At 54.0% G+C, this 18499-nt stretch overlaps 4 protein-coding genes across 4 annotated transcripts; 3 read left to right on the plus strand and 1 right to left on the minus strand.

The window, feature by feature from the left end:
- Positions 1 to 2: 2 nt before the first annotated feature.
- PODANS_7_9110 (uncharacterized protein) lies at positions 3 to 1278 on the plus strand (the record flags this gene model as incomplete). The annotated part of the gene is made up of 3 exons (XM_001908242.1): positions 3 to 435; positions 496 to 1073; positions 1129 to 1278. Coding segments are annotated over 3 exons (1161 nt in total), but the record flags the coding sequence as incomplete, so codon positions are not given.
- Positions 1279 to 2988: 1710 nt separating this feature from the next.
- PODANS_7_9120 (uncharacterized protein) lies at positions 2989 to 3807 on the plus strand (the record flags this gene model as incomplete). Its single annotated transcript, XM_001908243.1, has 1 exon — positions 2989 to 3807. The coding sequence occupies one exon, from the start codon at positions 2989 to 2991 to the stop codon at positions 3805 to 3807; it is 819 nt and encodes a 272-aa protein (XP_001908278.1).
- A 1135-nt stretch (positions 3808 to 4942) lies between these two features.
- PODANS_7_9130 (uncharacterized protein) lies at positions 4943 to 7024 on the minus strand (the record flags this gene model as incomplete). The annotated part of the gene is made up of 1 exon (XM_001908244.1): positions 4943 to 7024. One exon carries the CDS (start codon positions 7022 to 7024, stop codon positions 4943 to 4945), a length of 2082 nt encoding a protein of 693 aa, XP_001908279.1.
- Positions 7025 to 11122: 4098 nt separating this feature from the next.
- On the plus strand, positions 11123 to 14984 carry PODANS_7_9140 (uncharacterized protein; the record flags this gene model as incomplete). Its single annotated transcript, XM_001908245.1, has 5 exons — positions 11123 to 11144; positions 11232 to 11418; positions 11511 to 12619; positions 12756 to 14654; positions 14725 to 14984. The coding sequence occupies 5 exons, from the start codon at positions 11123 to 11125 to the stop codon at positions 14982 to 14984; spliced, it is 3477 nt and encodes a 1158-aa protein (XP_001908280.1).
- Between the last annotated feature and the right edge of the window lie 3515 nt (positions 14985 to 18499).

Raw genomic sequence — 18499 nt, forward strand, 5'->3', positions numbered from 1 at the left:
CCCCCAACCCCCCTAACCCAATCCTCAATATGTCTGCCCCTCAAGACTCTGTCCCGTCCAACGGCGCCGACCTCAACGAATCCTTCGACCAGCTCAAGCTCAACGACGAGCCGCGCCTTGGTCCCGATGGAGAGCCGGCTCCCAAGACGGACGAGGAATACGCACAAACCCAGATGACCTTGCGGGCTATTGTGTCTTCGAAGGAAGCTGGGGTAATCATTGGAAAGGCTGGCAAGAATGTCGCTGATTTGCGTGATGAGACTGGCGTCAAGGCTGGCGTGAGCAAGGTTGTTCCCGGCGTCTATGACCGTGTTCTCACCATCACCGGCGGCTGCGAAGCCATCTCCAAGGCCTATGCCAAGGTTGCCTCTGCTCTGATGGAAGGCGCTCCTGCCATGGGCATGGGAGGCGTCGTCGCTGCCAATGGAACTCATCGTATGTGCTCTGCTTGATGACCATCTCTGTTCACTGCGCTAACCTGGTGGGACAACACAGCCATCAAGCTTCTTATCTCTCACAACCAGATGGGCACCGTTATTGGTAGACAAGGTCTCAAAATCAAGCATATCCAGGATGTGTCGGGCGTGCGCATGGTTGCGCAAAAGGAAATGCTGCCGCAGTCTACCGAGCGTGTTGTCGAGGTCCAAGGCACCCCTGAGGGCATCCAGCGTGCGACTTGGGAGATTTGCAAGTGCTTGGTCGACGACTGGCAGCGCGGCCAGGGCACTGTCCTCTACAACCCTGTGGTTCGCACAGGAACTGGCGCGGGCGCGCCGGCGATGGGAGGTGCTAGCAGCTACCCCCAGGAGAGGGCCCCCTATGGCGGTTCATCCCGTGTTACACGGACCGGCAACGGCGCCGACTTTAGCAATGGCGGCCCTCGCCAGTACAACCGTCGCTCCGATTCCGATGCTGCTCAGCGCGGCCCTCCCACACACGACGAGAACGGCGAGGAAATCCAGACGCAGAACATCAGTATTCCCGCTGATATGGTTGGCTGCATCATTGGCCGTGCTGGTTCCAAGATTAGCGAGATCCGCAAGACTTCTGGAGCTCGCATCTCGATTGCCAAGGTGGGTGCCTCTTTATCTGAGATGACAAGTGGTGTGTGCTGACCGGGGTGAACAGGCCCCTCATGACGATACCGGTGAGCGCATGTTCACCATCATGGGTAGCGCCAAGGCCAACGAGACGGCCCTCTATCTTCTGTACGAGAACCTCGAGGCCGAGAAGATTCGTCGCCAGGAGATGCAACAATCTGGTCAGGTTTCTGCTTAGGATGGAGAAGAGGACCAGAGAGGTCCCCGGCTGTAATACTTCGTATATGATGTACCTGAAGGAGTTTCCGAGGGTAGGATGATGGTGAGCTGCCAGCCACGATCCGGGCGTTTTTTTATTATTACTATTTGTTTTCCTGGTTGGTGTTGGATTTGGCAGTCCCTCGCTATGGGTCATTTCCAGATCTGACTGCCGCAAGGCACATCATTTTGGGGGGGCGGGATACGATGTGATGACATTTCCTTACCAAAAGCATTTCGCCAGCCACTTTTTTCCCCGGCAGGCATTTCACTCCCTCACCCTTACCAATCTCATCTTCATCGGTGGCCGCCAAACGACGGATCACGATCACCCCCATCAACAATTAGCACCACAACTATACGGGCTCGTGGGCAACAAAGCTCTTGGGGTCACACCCACACAGAGAGCACGCCCAGCCACCGAAATCGAATTCCCCTCCCCAGTGCGATACGTCACACCACTTAGTTCTCGAATCAGTTCTCACAACCCCCTCCGCTTACAACGAAAAAAAAACCGATAAACACCAAAACTCTTTTCACCACGTCCACCCCATCTTATTTTCCGCCTTTACACCCCCCAACCGACGCTTGGACTTCAACATGCTCAATATAGCCGCGCGAACCGAATAGGTCTAGCCAATCTCAAAATTCACAGCTTTTTTTTTCCTTTTCCAGTCTTGTGTGTGGACGAGGCGATGGTTTTCTGCTTTGCCTGCGGTCACCATCACTAGCTAGCTCCGCCACCGCTCTAGAACCAAGATTACTCACTTGTCTCTACTGATCTCTGGAGGGATGTAGAGATGGGCATTTAGGTGTAGACTGGAGAAGATCAATATGAGCATTACGATGACTTTGCCTTTGCTTCCAGGGTGATTTTTATGTGATGTACTGTACATAAAAGTGTCGATGTGAAGGTCTGGTTTGATAGGTTTGCTCCAGGGTTGTCTAAGCTCTCTTTTTTTAAAATCATCTAGGGTTATCCAGCCGTAACCCTCTCTTGGCATTTTTCTTTTCTGGGTTCCCCAGAGTTCTCGAATGCCGGAGCAGGGCCCCCGCCGCTGCCGGGTGGGCCAGGGGGGGGGGGGGAAACGGTGCGGGAACAGGGGAAGCAGCACTGAGCAGTTCACTAGGATAGCTAAGTGACAGGGGTGATCTTTCTGATAAAGCCACCCTGTCCGGAACCTCTTTTTGGTGACACACCACCTTGATGAGCGCGGCGCGGTTTCCGTCTCATTGTGAACGCGATTTGGACAGATTGCGCCAATTGATTTTTTTTCTTGACTAATTTTAGGAAGTGAGATTGGAAATAAATTCCAATTCACCTTTTGCGAACAGCAGCAGCTTGCGCAAAACTGACGAAAGCTATACACAGCGCGCAACCAACAAACGGACGGGTTACGAGAGACCAAGATGGCTCGCACCAAAGCCGTGCCGATCAGGCGGGAGCCGTCGTCTGAGTACACCGCGGGGGAACTGAAACGGACGGCGAGTGGACGGGTTGTCGAAGAGGAGAATGGGACGGTGGCGGAAAAGGTGGAAAGGGAGATTGCAGACGCCGTCGTGGTGGTGACGAAGCCGGGGAAGAAGGAGGCGGGCGTAGTGACGCTTGTTGTCTGCGTGGCGGGGATATATGCCTCCTTGTTTGTTTTCCTCTGTCCCCCTTTCCAAACAACAGCCGTGATTGCTAACGATGGACAGTCTAACCTGGGCCTACCTCCAAGAAAAACTCACAACGACCACCCACGGCCCGAACAAGGAAAGGTTCAAGTTCTCGGTTTTTCTCCTCACAATCCAGAGCCTGTTTGCCGGCTTGGGCGGGCTGCTCTTCACGTGGGTGAGCACACCCAAAGGGGAGAAGATGAAGAGTCCGGTCCCCAACAGGGGGATCTTGCCACCGTTGCTGCTTGTCGCGGTGACGAACGCGTTGGCCGCGCCGTTTGGGTACGCTGCTTTGGGGCACATCGACTACATCACGTTCATCCTGGCCAAGTCGTGCAAGTTGCTGCCGGTGATGGCGCTGCATGTGACGGTTTTTAGGAAGAGGTACCCGCTTTATAAATACTTGGTTGTTGCGGCGGTCACGACGGGGGTGGCGGTTTTCACGCTGCATTCGGGGAGTAAGAAGCACAAGGCGGGAGGCGGAGGGAATTCGGGGCAGACGGGGTGGGGGATGTTGCTGTTGGGGATCAACTTGCTGTTTGACGGGTTGACGAACAGTACGCAGGATTACATCTTTGGGGCTGATAGGAGCTATACGGGGCCGCAGATGATGGCTGCGAATAATTTGCTGAGCGGGGCGCTGACAGGGGGGTATTTGGTGATGAGCCCGTGGTTGGTGAGGACGGGGGTGGGGAGGTGGTTTGGGATGGATGTTGCTGGGGGTGGGGGGGAGCTGGTGGCTGCGCTGGAGTTTTTGGGGAGGCACCCGCGTGTTTGGAGGGATGTGCTTGGGTTTGCGGTTTGTGGGTGTGTGGGGCAGGTTTTTATTTGTGAGTTGTTTTTATTTTGAAGGATTGTGGTTGATGTTGATGATGATGATGATGGTTGGATGGGTGGGTTGGCTAACAGGATGGGAATTTTTCTAGTCCATACGCTCTCGACTTTCTCGTCGGTGCTGCTCGTTACTGTCACGGTGACGAGGAAGATGTTCACCATGATTCTGAGCGTGATTGCGTTTGGGCATACGCTGTCCCAGATGCAGTGGTTGGGGGTTGGGCTGGTGTTTGGTGGGATTGGAGTTGAGGCGCAGATTGCGAGGAAGGAGAAGTTGGCCAAGGAGGCTGCCAAGAAGGCGGCTAAGGCTGGGAAGAAGGAATAGATTTTTTTTTTCTGGTGGGAAAGATAGATAGAAAGGGGGGAAACAGAGATACCGTACACTATAAGAAAGAGAGAGAGAGAGAGAGAGAGAGAGAGCATGTCATGGCATGGGGGAACTGTATATATGTGTTGCTGTGACATTGCTTGGGTGTTGGAGAGACAGAGGTTTTGTATGATATTTGAACATTGACCGCTTGAGAGCATTTGATAGGCTCCTAGTTTGCCCCTGTTTGACCAGTCTTTGTACCCTCTCTATCAACCACCCTCCCTACTGGAGCAATATGCCTCTCGCCACTGCTCTTACAACCATCGAATCTTTGTGTGAAATAGCTTGTTCATATACTTCATCTACAAGCCAAACTTGCCATCCCTAACTGCTAGTCTACGCCACCAATTCCCCCATTGTACGTAAACCACACGACAACCTCTCTCCTTAAAACAGCAAACAAAACCCTCCCAATCCCATCCAGGTCAAAACTCCTTGTATAAAAAAAAAGAAAACCCACGCCCTGCGCTTAACAATTCAAAGCTATGTACTTGAGAAAATGCAACTTGGGCAGACAAACCGAGCACCTGTCTGGATTGTCTCCGTTTGTGTCTCGATCTCCTCCTGTCCCAGTCCTTGAAGACGACCAAATTGATAATCCAAATGCTGCAAAATGTCCCAAACAAAAAAGAAAAAAAAATAAAGGTCCCAAAACTAACCGAGCGCCTTCTCCGTGTATGTATGTATGTATGTATGTATGTTTGGGCCCAGCCAACAAAGCAAGAAGCACTTTCTTTACTTTGCCCCAACCCCCCTATTCATCACCCCAGCAACCAACCCCTTACATAACCGCACACCCCACCGTCCTCCCCCTCCCCCTCCCCCTGTGCCCCTGCTGGTGCACCCCCTGATCCTCCTCCAACACCGCCCTCGTCGCCGTCACCCTCCTCCGTCTCCTCCACCCTCCCGCAACCTCCATCTCGTTCTCCGCCTGCATGTACTCGGCCCACTTCCTCTCCACCCTCCTCGCACCCCCCAAATCCCCCTTCAGCACCCGCCTCGTATGCTCATCGACAGTCATCTGCCACGTGTGAAAACACCTCAGTCCAATCACCTCCTTCCCTTTCCTCCCCCCGCCAATCTCAACAACCCCATCCTTTGCCGGTCTTGCCATCGGAGGCTCCGAGTTCCTAGATAGGATCTCGAGAACCCCCGTCCAGGTGACAAGGGGGGTATCATACACCGTCAGCTCAAGCGTAGTCCTCGGGAGGGGAGGAGAAGAAGAAGCCGATGATGGGGGGGATAGGCTTCGGTTCCGAACCATATTGGCCGCCTCGGTAAGAGTAAGGTTCGAAATGCGGGTGTTGTCCATCACGACTGATTTCAGGCTTGTGCACGCCTGAAAAACGGGTAGCATCCCCACGTCCGAGACAGAGTCACACCCCGAGATGGAGAGGTGCTCCAGCTTTGTCGAGCACGGGGCTCGAGACAGGGCCATGAATGAAGAGTTGGTTAAATGAGGCAACTCTTCCAGGTCGAGGTGGGTGAGGTTGGGGCATGAGGCGAGAATTGGGTCGAGGGCCGAGTCGGTCAGCTGGGTGAGGTTCGACAGGGAGAGGCCTTCGAGGTGGGGGGTGACGTAGGCGAGGGATTTGATGCTGTTGTCTGATAGGCGGCTGCAGTGGGTGAGGTCCAGGTGGCGGAGTTTGCGAGGGGGTGTTAGAGGGCGGTTGGTGAGCATGTCGAATTCGGGGGTTGGTCCCAAGATCATGATTCTGAAGGTGTCGTCTGTCATGTCGGAGCAGTTGGATAGGATCAGTCGCTCGAGGTTGTTGGTCGAAAAGATGGCGGTTGCTACGTCGGCGTCGGACGAAAAACCGCGGACATTGCTCGCGCGGAGGTCACGGAGTTTGGGGCAGCCTTCGAGGACGAATCGGATGCCGCGGGCGTCCATTTGTTTGCAACCAGAAACATCGAGGGTCTCCAAGTCGGGGCATTCTCGGGAGATGATCTTGCAGGTGGCATTGTTGACTGCTGGGAGGCCGGTGAGGTTGAGGTGAACGAGCTGGTTGTTAGCCTTGAGGAGGGTGTGTAGAGTCGGCCGTTGGAAGTTACGGCACCCTTCCAACGAAGTGCTGTAGAGGTTGTGGCAGGCGGCAACCAAGCGCTGAGCCCGTTGCATGTGCTCGATTTGGAGGCAGCCCCTGAGGTTGAGGTCGTGCACAAACGGTCCGGCCGTTTCCAGAATCTTGGTCAACGACTCGGCTGGGATCTCTCTGTAGAACTTTGAGGCGTCGAATTCCGTCCAAAGCTGGCCATCAAAGCACAGCTCATGGAACCTCTTTGACACTCGTGAGATCCGGACAAGCTCTTTTGGCGAGAGGAACGAGAGAACATGGATTTTGATCTCATTCGGTATCGTGTCCCAGAAATTGAAAATCTTGGCCCTCTTCTTGATTTCCGTCGGCAAAGAGATGGTCATCGGCGCGGAAACGGGGTGGTCAACCTTGCGAACCGCCAAGACAGACTCGATGCCATCGTAACCCGGTGTCTCGACAGCCGGCGTTGCGGCAACGGAAGTCGGGGCGGTTGACACGTCTCCAAACGAAAAGTAGGAGGAACTGCTGCTCGGTTGGCCAAACGGTGACGGCGTCGAAGCCAGGCTCACACACGACAGCGAAGAAGCCGAGCTTCTATACGGGGCGCTCGACGCTCTGGGACGACTGATTCGGGCACGGAGGCTCTGCGAAGACGATATCCGCTGCAGACCCCTCAGAAGTCTTTGCCGGCCTTTGCTCTTGTGCTGCAACACCGGGAATTGCTCAGCAGCATCACCTCCGGGCTGGACGTCCAAGCTGCCGGCCTCGGAAGCGGGGCTCGCCGGCGAACCCGGGGTCGTGTGGGAAATAGTGGAGTCGGCCATAACGGCGACAGGACCGGGAACCGTATCCGGAGTTTTGGTTTGGAATCTGACAAGCAAATGAACCACGGAGGAAAGCAAGAAAGAAGTTTCAAGTAATCAAAATAACGGATTCTAGAAGAAAGGGGGACAGCAAAGACGGTTATCAAGAAGGCAGTGCGTTGTTTATGGGTTCCCCCCTTCCAATGGCGCCTCGGGATCGCTGAACCGGGAAGAGTGGCGCTGTTTTAAGTCAATGGTGGAGTGGGGGTGTTCCAGAATAGGGCAGCGGGCGAGGGGCAACGACCAGCAAAGACAAAGGACGAGTCCGTGAACCTCGTGGTTCCAGCGGCAAGTCCTATCAAGTTCACCAGCTGTTCCCTGACTACTCGTGGTCAAGCCCTGATTCGGTTCCTAGGGCCTTGTGCCTGTTTGAGAAGCTCGGGATCTCTGGAAACTTTGGCTGGTCGAGCTGGTGCAGATCAAAGCGGGGAGAGCGAGAGAGGCACTAGAGAAGAATTGGATCTTTTGGGACCTGGCCGGCTGCGAGGTGTGTTGATCCGTGGGATGGTGTGGCCGACTTTCCCGGTGCGGAAGTGATTGGACCGTCAGGAGAAACTGCGAAGGTCTGGCCAGGACAGGGAGTTCAGCCTCAGGCGGTCGGGGAGCAATGGGAGCCAGTTGTTTCATGCAGGGGAGAGAACAGAAAAAGTTGAGATGGGAGTCGGTGCAAAGGCTGGGAGTTATGTAAAATGTCAGAAACAGGTCAAGAGAGAGACCGACGATAAGATGGATACCTAGATACGAATACTGTGCCTGGATGGATTCCCGCAGGGTCCTAGGACTGCAGCCAGAAAAGTCCGGTTGTCCCCCTCCCCCCCACCGGATTTCTGATTTACCAGGCAAATGGCATCCCGAATACCCTTAGTCCGAATAGGATAACCAGGGAAAGGCAAGGGTTCTCCAACATTTGTGGTGGTGTGGTTGCACGAGTTTCCCTGCATCCAAGCGTCCACCGTCTCTTTTGGGGAAGAGCCAGAGGACCCGAGAACAAAAAAAAAAAAAGGGAGGCCAGCTGCACTCAAGAGCCCGCATCTGACCAGTCTTCGTGGCATCCATCGACTCGTTCGTGACTTATACCACTGATGGCGATTGGTTCTTGGTGTTCCAATGTTTGTTTTCGTCGCCCATGCGACCCCTCCTGGTCTTATCTTATCTTTGTGGTTGATGTTGGCCCCATCTTGGCTTCTGTTGTCTGTGATTCTTGTTGATCGAAAACATGGCGTTGCTCAACAAAGAGAGACGGAGCCGCCGTTTAGCCCGTCAGCACCATTGTTACCATGGAAGTGGTGGTCAGCAAAGCTCTGAGCTGGGAGTGGGTGGCCAAAAGACCCCTTATCAGCCCGGCTTATCCAGCGCAGATCTGCCCCTCACTGTCACTTATCAATCTTTACCCCGCCAATTCGCCATCCCGACAATGCCATAGACACAGCCAGCCGAAGCCAGGAATACCACCTCGAAACAGAGTCAGGTAGCGAGCGGACTTATATTTTGGCAAGAGAACGGAAAGGGAATATTCTGCGGGTGGCTTTCTTGGTGTGTAGGGCAAGGGGGGACCCTGCAGTGAGCGAGCGGTCTTCCAATGAGCATCACCTATCGGTCAGACGGCTTGCATCCGGGCCGTAAACCCAGCGCTTGGCTGCGCACAACTCTGGATGAAGAAGAAGAAGAAGAAGAAGAAGAAGAAGAAGAAGAAGAAGAAGAAGAAGAGGACAGCATGCAACGAGGTGGTTCGCTCGGGGCAAGAGCTCGCCATTCACATCTACTAACCATGTGGCTACTTGTAGGGGTTCCAAAAAGTAGCATAGGGTGGGGAGGCGGTGGCAGAGCAAAGTCTGCTGACATGACTCGTCCAGACGAACGTCCCAAGTGACCGTTCCTCTGTGCAAAGCGTCAAGCAGGAACATGGGACTATGGCCACGGGATCATGCCAGTTGGAGGTTGCTTGAATTGGGGTCGACCATCACTATTTATGTAGTTATTTTTGTTTGATTTCTGACGTGTTGGCCACATTGGCCCCGAGAACATCTCCCGTCCTTCTGGCCGTTTCATCCACCCGAGATGGTGGGCCGGACACCGACCCGGCGCGGAGGGTCGGCCCCGGAAGCTCAGCAAAGTGGAGCCTTTCCACGGCCGGGCCTTCTTCTGGTGCTTCCCGAAGCTTGCAGCTCCCCACGCTTGGCGAGTGGCTTCCTAGGCTTGGCCCATCTGCTGTGATGCCCAAAAAGAGCGAAAAAATGTGCTGGTGGACAGCATCACCTCATATAAGCAGCTGACTGCAAGATCCCATGATACCATCTCCCCACAACTGAGCTCTGAGTAATTTTGGCTTGACAGGTCGTAGTGTGTGTGAGAGCGATGTTGCTAGGGATGTATGACTTCGAAGCGAGATCGGAATACTACCTTCTACACGCGGGATGCATGCGGGGGTTGTTGGTGATTCTTCACCTCTGGCATTTCCCCTCCATGAGCGCTGGAATGAGATCACGATGTCGTGGTTGTGTCTTGGATTCAGGGCGATAAAATACCTCGAAAATCATGCAGGCCATGCGATCGTGCGACATTGGGGACCATCGCAGGGTCTGACCTGCGGAAAAGAAACAGCAAACTCTGGAAATGATCAACATGACAAGATGCTGGGAAGCTGCACGATGACCTCGCCGGAGACGTCTTTCGCTGAGTGGCTGCTGTGCCTCTGTGCCTCTTGTGCCACTGCCCGTAGTGGCTGCTGGAAGCCGTCGTCGTCTGAATACCTTCCAAGGTAGTTCAATATCTGTCAGTTAAGCAACTGCCGGAGGGCCTTGCAACGATGAGACCAAAACCCAAACACCTGCTGAACCCCAGTTGGCCTGCCGTTCTTTTCACATGGGCCCCCGCGTTGGGACTGCAACCAATGCAACGGCAGCCATGCGGATCTCACCAAAAAGCAGGGAAGGAATTCGAGGAATGAGGGTTTCGTTCGGGGTCCACAGTGCGTTTCCAGCAGCTTGGGACTGTGGCGGGCTTGGCTGGTTGGGTTGAAGGTGGTCTCTAACTGGGCAGAGAGAAGCAAGCCTGCAGCCATCCTCATTTCGTGATACCAGCGGGGGAACAGGAACACGCGTGGTAGTTCATCAGAGATATTACACAGCCCTAACCCGTCCTGGATGCCTGGAGAAACGGACCTGTGTCATGCCGTTGTTGTATCGAGCATTTGTTGACTTTTGCCCTTTGAAGCGGCAGAACAAAAAGCCACTTCAGCGCTTACCGCGCCGGGCCGCGGGGGTCTGTGTGGCCGTTTGGGGCTTTTTGGCCTCGGGATGATCACTGCGGCCAAATGTTCTACCGTGTGCGCACTGTGCCGCGATGGGCTGCCCTATGGTGGCCAACCTGAACTCCCCCTCTGCCCGCCCCATCACTGCTCGTCATGCACATCTAAACTTGGGGCAGCCCGCTAAATACTTGCAAGAGCGGACCCAGCGAGTGACAGATCATCCTCACAATCTCGATTTCGCTGCAAACAACGTGCGACGGTCAGCGACACGATTCCATCAGGCACCTATCCAGACTTTGAGAGAACCACAAGGCATCTGACTGACAGCAGCCACGGTCGAATCAACTCGAACCCATCCGTCCCTCCACTGCTGCCCGTCGCTTGTCCAGTCGCGGTCGCAGCCGCAGTCGCAGTCGCACTCTTCCTCAACGGGCCCTCCGATTTCGAAAGTGCATGCATACCTCACCTGGCAGCCCTATCGAGAGCTTCAAAAATCTGCACCTCGTCCCCTGCACTCGCCGCTGCCCTACCTCCGTACTCAAGACACCAGCTATTTTCTGCGCCGCCAAAGTACTAGGGGACCAAATACAAAGAGGGGTGGGCTCTGAATCTTGTCTTGTCTTTGAGCTTGACCACACCCTACAGACAGACGTAGCTTGGGCTCAACTCTTGCCAACCCCGCGAGCCAGGAGACACGAGCCACGAGCCACGAGCCACGAGCCTCTCTCCAACACATAACCTTCCATACGCATTTGCTACACTGCAGACCACTGGATACACTCTGCTTGCGCCAATTATGCTCGGTGTATATGGTGGGAACCATAACAATGGTGGGTTTCACGGATACCTAATGCTACGCCGCTCTTCTTTGCCCGCACAGTCGGAGTCAGTGCTGACAAGGGGCCAACCCGGTGACAGGCGACGAAACACGACACGATGCCGAGGAGCAGCGCGGCCGGTCAAGGCTCTCGCCGGGCTTGCACATCCCAAAGAACCGAAGCACGGGAAACCTAGGGCATATGGGCGGTGATAACTCTGAAAAGGCTCGAATCCGATTCTCGTTTGATGCTGGGCCCTCTGCCACGGAATATGACACCATCACAAGGTTAGCTCGAGTCGAGATGTGTTGGGGCTTCGTCACTGTGTTTGGTCTTTGAACTGCCTGAGCTGAAAATACTGACATGTTGGTCCTTTCAGGAGCTCAATCATGACGGACCACGATCACGGCTTGGGCCTGTCAGGGCTCAGGCGCATCCGGCAGCAACACAATCCCGTTCGAGCTCCCACGATGCCTTCCTCTGGAAGTCGGGCACCTTCTCTCAGCGCTCTCACCAGATGCTCGTCCGTTTCGGTGCTGTCCGACATGGGCAACACACCCATCTCTCCTGGCCCAACTTCTCCTGCCTTTACTGAAGACCTGAACCGCTTTCCGTCCGAGTCGTTGCATTCCTTTTCGTTTGCGCATCAGTCTGAAGACCTTTTGCACAGCCGCCAAAATGTCCTCAAAAAGTCCATCGAGTTTATGAAAGATCGGATGGGCTGGTCGGTCTCGACGAGCGCTGCCATGGCCAGCGCGCAAGCTCGGGTCACTGGTGACGTGGAGATGCAGAACATGCTGGACCTCCTCGCGAAAGCCCAACTGGTAGGGGCTGGTAACATTCCAAATGGGGACCTTAGCATCCCCACAGGTCCACTGAGCGGTCCTGCAACCATGTCTGACGAGAATGTGTTTGATAAGGAGTTCATCCCGAGGACTGAAAGCCCAGGTCCGATCGAGAGAACGCCCTTGTTGTCCCCCTTGACCCTGGAACCTGCTGAGCTGAAGGATGCGCCGGCTACTGCACCCCTCCCCAGACCTCAGCTCCTCATGGGAGGAGAGCCCGACTCTGAGAGCTCATCGAGAACCCCCACCAACGAGAGCGGCACGACAGCAAAAACGCACACAACCGGGAAGACGACACCTCCACCTGCTATTCGTCCGAACGCTGCGCTGAAGCGGACCATGACCGACACTGTCCAAATATCGGTGCAGCAAAAGCTTATGGACGCCATGGCCCAGCCGTTCCTTGCCACCGAGCCGGTCCAAGCACAGCACATCATCTCGCGAAAATCACCTCAGCAAGCCTTCACTCCCATGATCAACACAGCTACCTCGCTGCCGGGTGCGGCACATGGCTCCACGAGATGGGTACCTGCCGCCCAGGCCATTTTCACCACAGAGTCGAAGCCACCATGGACGATTCTTGCCGCCAACGATCTTGCCTGTTTGCTTTTTGGTGTGACCAAGGCCGAGGTCAGGAAGATGGGTATCTTGGAGGTGGTGCAGGAAGAAAGGCGGAACTGGCTGTCGCGAAAGCTGCAGGCGGGCGTGCACGACGATGCGGGAGATGGCTCTGAGAACGATGCCCCATCACCGACGAAAGTAATCACGCCGACTAAGAGTCTGCTCGGTGCTCGCGGGGGGTGGAATTACGGCAAAACTCTTGAGCAAACCCAATTCGAGGACGCAGGCCCCCAAGACTGGCCGGCGACCTGCAACGATCCACAACGGCGACCCTAAGCCACCAAAGCCGGGGCATGCTCATAACAACAGCAAGTCTAGGGGCGTGCTGCTGTGCGGAGACGTGGTCCCGATCCAAAAGCGAAACGGCGCAACGGGTTCGGCCAGCTTGTGGGTGAAGGAGAAGAAGGTGGGCCTCATCTGGGTCTTGGAGGAGATCCACGAGGACGTTGCGTATGTGGACGTTGACGAAGACGGCAACGTTGTCAAACTTTCCGGTGCGCTGGGCCCTATTTGGGGAGACGAGACGATCCAGCCTGGTCTGGACGTTGGGCGGTTGATACCCCGTATTCCGCGCCAAGGCTTTGACCCACGGTTCGGCGAGGTCGACTACTATGAGATTACCAAGAAGAAGTACTACACCTGCCGAAACTGCGACAGAATCAACATTCCGGCCACAGTTGAGCAGGTCCGGGGGACAACTGAACTGCGAGTGTCCAGTTTCCCCCACATTGCCGGTATCGTTGTGGTAGCCCCTCAGAGCTTGAAGATCAAGAGCTCAAACTCTGTCTTTTGTGGCGCCCTTTTCGGTCACGAGAAGCCGGACGGGATGTCTATCAACAGCCTGGTGCCAAACTTTGACAGGATCCTTCAGATTCTGACGGACGAAGATGGCATTCACTTGGTTGATGGCATCGTGATTCCGGAGCACTCCTTCAGGAAAGCATCGGCCTTCCTTGCCCTCAGAGAGGGCCGGCCGGATGCTGCAACGGGATTTTTGCGGCCCGAAGGTCTTCCGGCCAAGCATCGGGATGGCTCCGAACTCAAAATTGACATTCAGATGCGCGTGGTGAAGAGTGAACACCAAACCACGATCCACGAGGAGGTGGTCGAGGAGGGGAGCGATGACGACTCGGCGTCTGGGGGAGCCAACGACAAATTTGTGGTGCCACACACAGAGATGGTTTATGCTTTGTGGATAACCTACTCTAGGCACCTGCACGCATCCAGAACAAATTTGGGAGTATCGTCGCCGTTGCTCTCTGGCGCTGCCACCCCGCTTCACCAACCGTCACCTGGACAAACACCCGCGCATACACCGGTGGAAATGCAGTCGGATTCCGACAACGAGCCGCCAAAGGAGGAACAGACGGCCGCCTCCTCGCTGGCGAGACAGCTGAAGGACGCTGCTTACAGCGCCGCTGCCAAAATCACCGGGGGTGCCATCAAGGGCACCGAGGCACCAATGGAGCAGCAACAACCCGCGATCGCGGCTGATGCCAAGTCAGAAGCAAAGAAGAAGAAGTCGATCGACGACTTTGTCATCCTCGAGGAAATGGGACAAGGCGCCTACGGCCAAGTCAAGCTGGCCCGTTATCGCGACAGCGGCAAGCGCAGCATTCTCAAATATGTTACCAAGAGGCGCATTCTGGTCGACACGTGGACGCGAGACAGACGACTGGGTACCGTCCCGCTGGAGATCCACGTGCTGGACTACCTGCGTCGCGACGGCTTCAAGCACCCCAACATTGTCGAGATGGAGGACTTTTTCGAGGACGAAGTGAATTACTACATTGAGATGGTGCCGCACGGCTTGCCGGGGATGGATCTTTTCGACTACATTGAGCTTCGCGCCAACATGGAGGAGCAAGAGTGCCGGAGCATCTTTGTTCAGGTCGCGAGAGCGATTCACCACCTGCACACCAAGGCGCTGGTGGTGCACCGGGATATCAAGGACGAGAATGTCATATTGGATGGGGAGGGAAGGATCAAGCTGATTGATTTTGGGAGCGCGGCATATATCAAGAGCGGGCCGTTTGATGTTTTTGTGGGCACCATTGGTGAGACTTCCTGGTAACTTGTCAGAAAACTGTGGATTGCTGACATTAGATGAAACAACAGACTACGCAGCCCCAGAAGTTCTGGCTGGCAGGCCCTACGGCGGCAAAGAGCAGGATGTATGGGCGTTGGGCATTCTGCTCTACACCATCATCTACAAGGAGAACCCGTTCTACAGCATTGATGAGATTATGGACCGGGACCTGAGGGTGCCGTATACCATCAGCGACGACAGCATTGATCTCATTCGGAAGATGCTGGATCGGAACGTGGAGCAGAGACTGGATATCGAGCAGGTGTTGGCGCATCCTTGGTGTAGGATGATGGAGTAGATGGGGGTTGGATGAAGAGAGTGATAGAGAGGAGGAAAAGAGGTGGTGGCGTGATGATACCCCGAGGTTTTTAGGAAGGAGGATAAAAATGGACAGTGACAGAGAGATGGTATTAGGGGGGGCGGGGGGGGTGGTTGGTTGTGGATTAAAACAAACAGAAGCTGAAGCGTTTTTCTTTCTTTGTTTCTTGTGCTGCTGTGGGTGGTTAAAGGAATCGTGGATGCATGGTTTATGGCGTATATGATTATTGAGATGAGTAAAGATGATGAGGGGGATGAAAATTGATGGGTTGGGTGGTATATTTCTTTGTGTTTCTTTTGTGGTGTTGAAGAAACGAAGAGATGTGGGGTTAGAGGAGGAGATTGAGACCGAGAAGAGAGAGAGAGAAAGAAAGAGTGTATGATGCTGATGATGATGGGAGAGCTATATTCCATTTTTCACCACCTCTGTTGTTGTCATGGGAGTAAAGTCTGGTATACATTATTTTTCTTTAGTCAATCGAGAAGTTGTGAGTGTAGCCGGCGGCTGAGAGTCGTTCAAGCGTGCTATTCAACGGTGTTTGCAGTGATGGACAAAAACAGCGGGCTAATGCCAACCAAGCCAGGAACACACCAAGGCCCCTTCTTTCCTCCAACGGTGGGGGGGTGAACAGTCTACCTGTGGAGGAGTAGTCATGTCCACGTCCCCTTCAGCATACTTTCGTAATCCTCACTTGTCCATGCGACGACGAAGAGAAGGAGGGGGCCACACATCTGGCGTCTCTCACATCCCCGTCGTCATGGTCCTCCTCCTGCTCTACCTCCTCGTCTCCTGGCTCGGAAGAGTGAGCGTGCGTTGACGTTGATGGGGACTTCCTCGCCAAGCATGTCAACGTCTTCAGGCGCTTGCTCGTGCTCGGGGAAGAGGGACATTTCTACCTCTCGGGATAAGGGAATGGATCCCCACTGATTTTTGGCTGCTGGGGGGATTGTTAGCGTTTTGTCATTCGCTATGGGGTTTGATGCCCCTCTACTTGGAAGGGAAAGGGCAAAGGGGAGGATGAAGTGAGGTCATCGCCGTCTTCTTCTTTGGGCAGGAGAAGCGGGTATGGATGTTGGGGAGGGATATACCAGCTTCTCTTCTTGTCGACGGCCTTTCTCTTCCTGGCGGGCGCGGGCGCGGGCACAGGGACGAGGACGATCAATTTGCTGATTATTGTTTGTAGGCTGTTTCAATGGGTTGTAGATGGGTGGATAGCATTGGGAGATGGGGTCGGGATGAGGTAGGGGGTTTATATATGAGAAAGGTGAGGGTGTACGAAAGGCTGTTTGGGGTAGTTTTGGACATTGTGAGGTGGGTGGAAAGTTTTTGGACATCGTGTATAAGTGGACGGGTTAGAGTTATCGATGTATTGGAAGTTTGTCTTGTCTCGATATTGCTGTCTGGGCTTTTGAGTAAAAGGAAATGGATTACAATGATCTCTGCATCGACATGACAAAAGCGGCATTGGTATCTGTTTTCTATATCGCGCTGTTCCGAAAAAGAATACTGTTGAAGACTGTGTGGTTACGTATCCAGAAACGAAGCTGCTATTCAGGTTGCATTATTGTTTTCAGAAGTGATCTGTGTATCACTTCTCAACCTCAAGCCAAACTAGCATTCAGGTGTTTACAAAGCGGTTTGCTGATATGCAGGCATGGTTGTCATTCTCGTCAAGATTTCTGCATCATTTCGGGTCACTTGAGGCTCTCCATGTCATCGTCTCCGGTGGCCCAAAACGTGAAGAGTTGATTCAAACTTTTCTGCCCCCCCCTTGTCTCTGTCCCCATCTGGCGCTTTTAGTTGAGCAGGTTCACCCGATAGATGAGTCTTTCCTGTTCACTTATGTCATTTGCGTTATCTGACTTGGTCATATTTTCGCTATTTTAACCAGCCTTTCTCTTCTTTTCCGTGTGATGATCTTTCTATCATCACCATCACCACTAGAACAGCTGTTCTGTTCACCTTCCCCAAGTTAGTCTTATCCAAGCTTTCGCATTGAAGACTTGGAATTGCGTTCTTCTTCTATTCTCTGTTACGCACGGGAACGATCGAGTTAGGCAAAGCTCCATGGGCACACTCGTTGATAATTCCGTTCCGTCAAGCTCCAAGAGCGTATGCCCCGATGATTCAGCCATACAAAAGTTCAAGGTCACATCCTCTCATCATCCTGTCGTACAAAACTCCAAGGCCACATCAAATGATTCCGTCGTGCAAAGCTCCGAGGCCGCATCCTCCAACGAACAAACCGGGTAACACTCCGAGGTCGCAACCTCAGACGCTCCCACTACGCAAAGCCTCAATGCCACCTGTCCCAGCAATCCCGCCATGGAGAGCCCCGAGTTTACGGCACCTCCACCATACGAAGGACCTGAGGACAAGTTCCCCAACACCCCAATCACTGAATGTAAGCGCTACAAACGTCTCTTCGAGCCTGGAGCTTTTGAGGATGGTATAGGATCACCGTACTGCGACTGGTACCACACAGGTAAGTAAGGTATGCCATGATAAGCCATCGGTTCCCATCTGACATGGCTCAACAACTAGGGAATTCCGTGTCGTTACGTGAATTCATCGACGAGGGTGGGGCTGATGTTGACACGGGCAACCACCATAGAGGTGAACTGGATCACAAGAATGTGTGGCCATGCTGTCTACAAGAGAAATCGATATCTGAGGGCCCTTTTGTAAGCAGAGCCACCCAGGATTGGAGGGGGCTAGACAAGGGGAAGCTTGGTTGTGTGGAGTACAAGGGGAAGCATACTGCGGTGAGGGTCCCCTCTGAGGGGGTGTATCACAGGGCATTGGTTTGGCAGAGAAGAGATAGCAGGGCCTGTATGGTCTTGAATATGGCATGGAGCTACCGGGGCCGCCATGTACAAATTTATCTGGATTGCGGGTTCAAATCTACATAAACTGTTTCCCAGCATGATCTCTCGGTGACCACGAATATATCCATAGAGGTTCCGATACAATCCGCACCTAGATACCTTGGTGCCTTACCTAGGTAGGTAGCCAGAATCGCACCGCACCACCTTCCTTCCTTCCCTGCTTGCGACTATACCGCCTTGCTTCAGGTCCTATTGCTTCCTCAATTTTCAAACTAGAACAACAAATACCTCTTCCCCCTCATTTCTCTCTTTCACTCTCGCAACAACTACACTCAAACCATCGACAAGATGAGCGACAGAACCACCCAAATCCGTCGATGGAAAGTTGATTGTGAAATCAAAAGACGAAGCCGACACCAAGATCACCGCACCTCCCTCTCCCCACAAGGCTGCGAACAACAACACCGAGGTCAAAAAGGGCGCGACCCGTCACTGAAAACGTTGCAGGAGACTGTTCGAAGTCGGTGGCGGCGGTCGAGAGAATGGCGGAGCATCGCCTTGTTGCGACCGGCACCATCCAGGCATGTCAGGTTGCCGTTAGTAAGTTAGTAAAGCTCGACTGACAACCAAAACCAACAGGAAAGCTCAGGGTTCTCCACGAGCTCC

The sequence above is a fragment of the Podospora anserina genome, chromosome 7 (assembly GCF_000226545.1).
Source record: "Podospora anserina S mat+ genomic DNA chromosome 7, supercontig 1".
NCBI lineage: Eukaryota > Fungi > Ascomycota > Sordariomycetes > Sordariales > Podosporaceae > Podospora > Podospora anserina.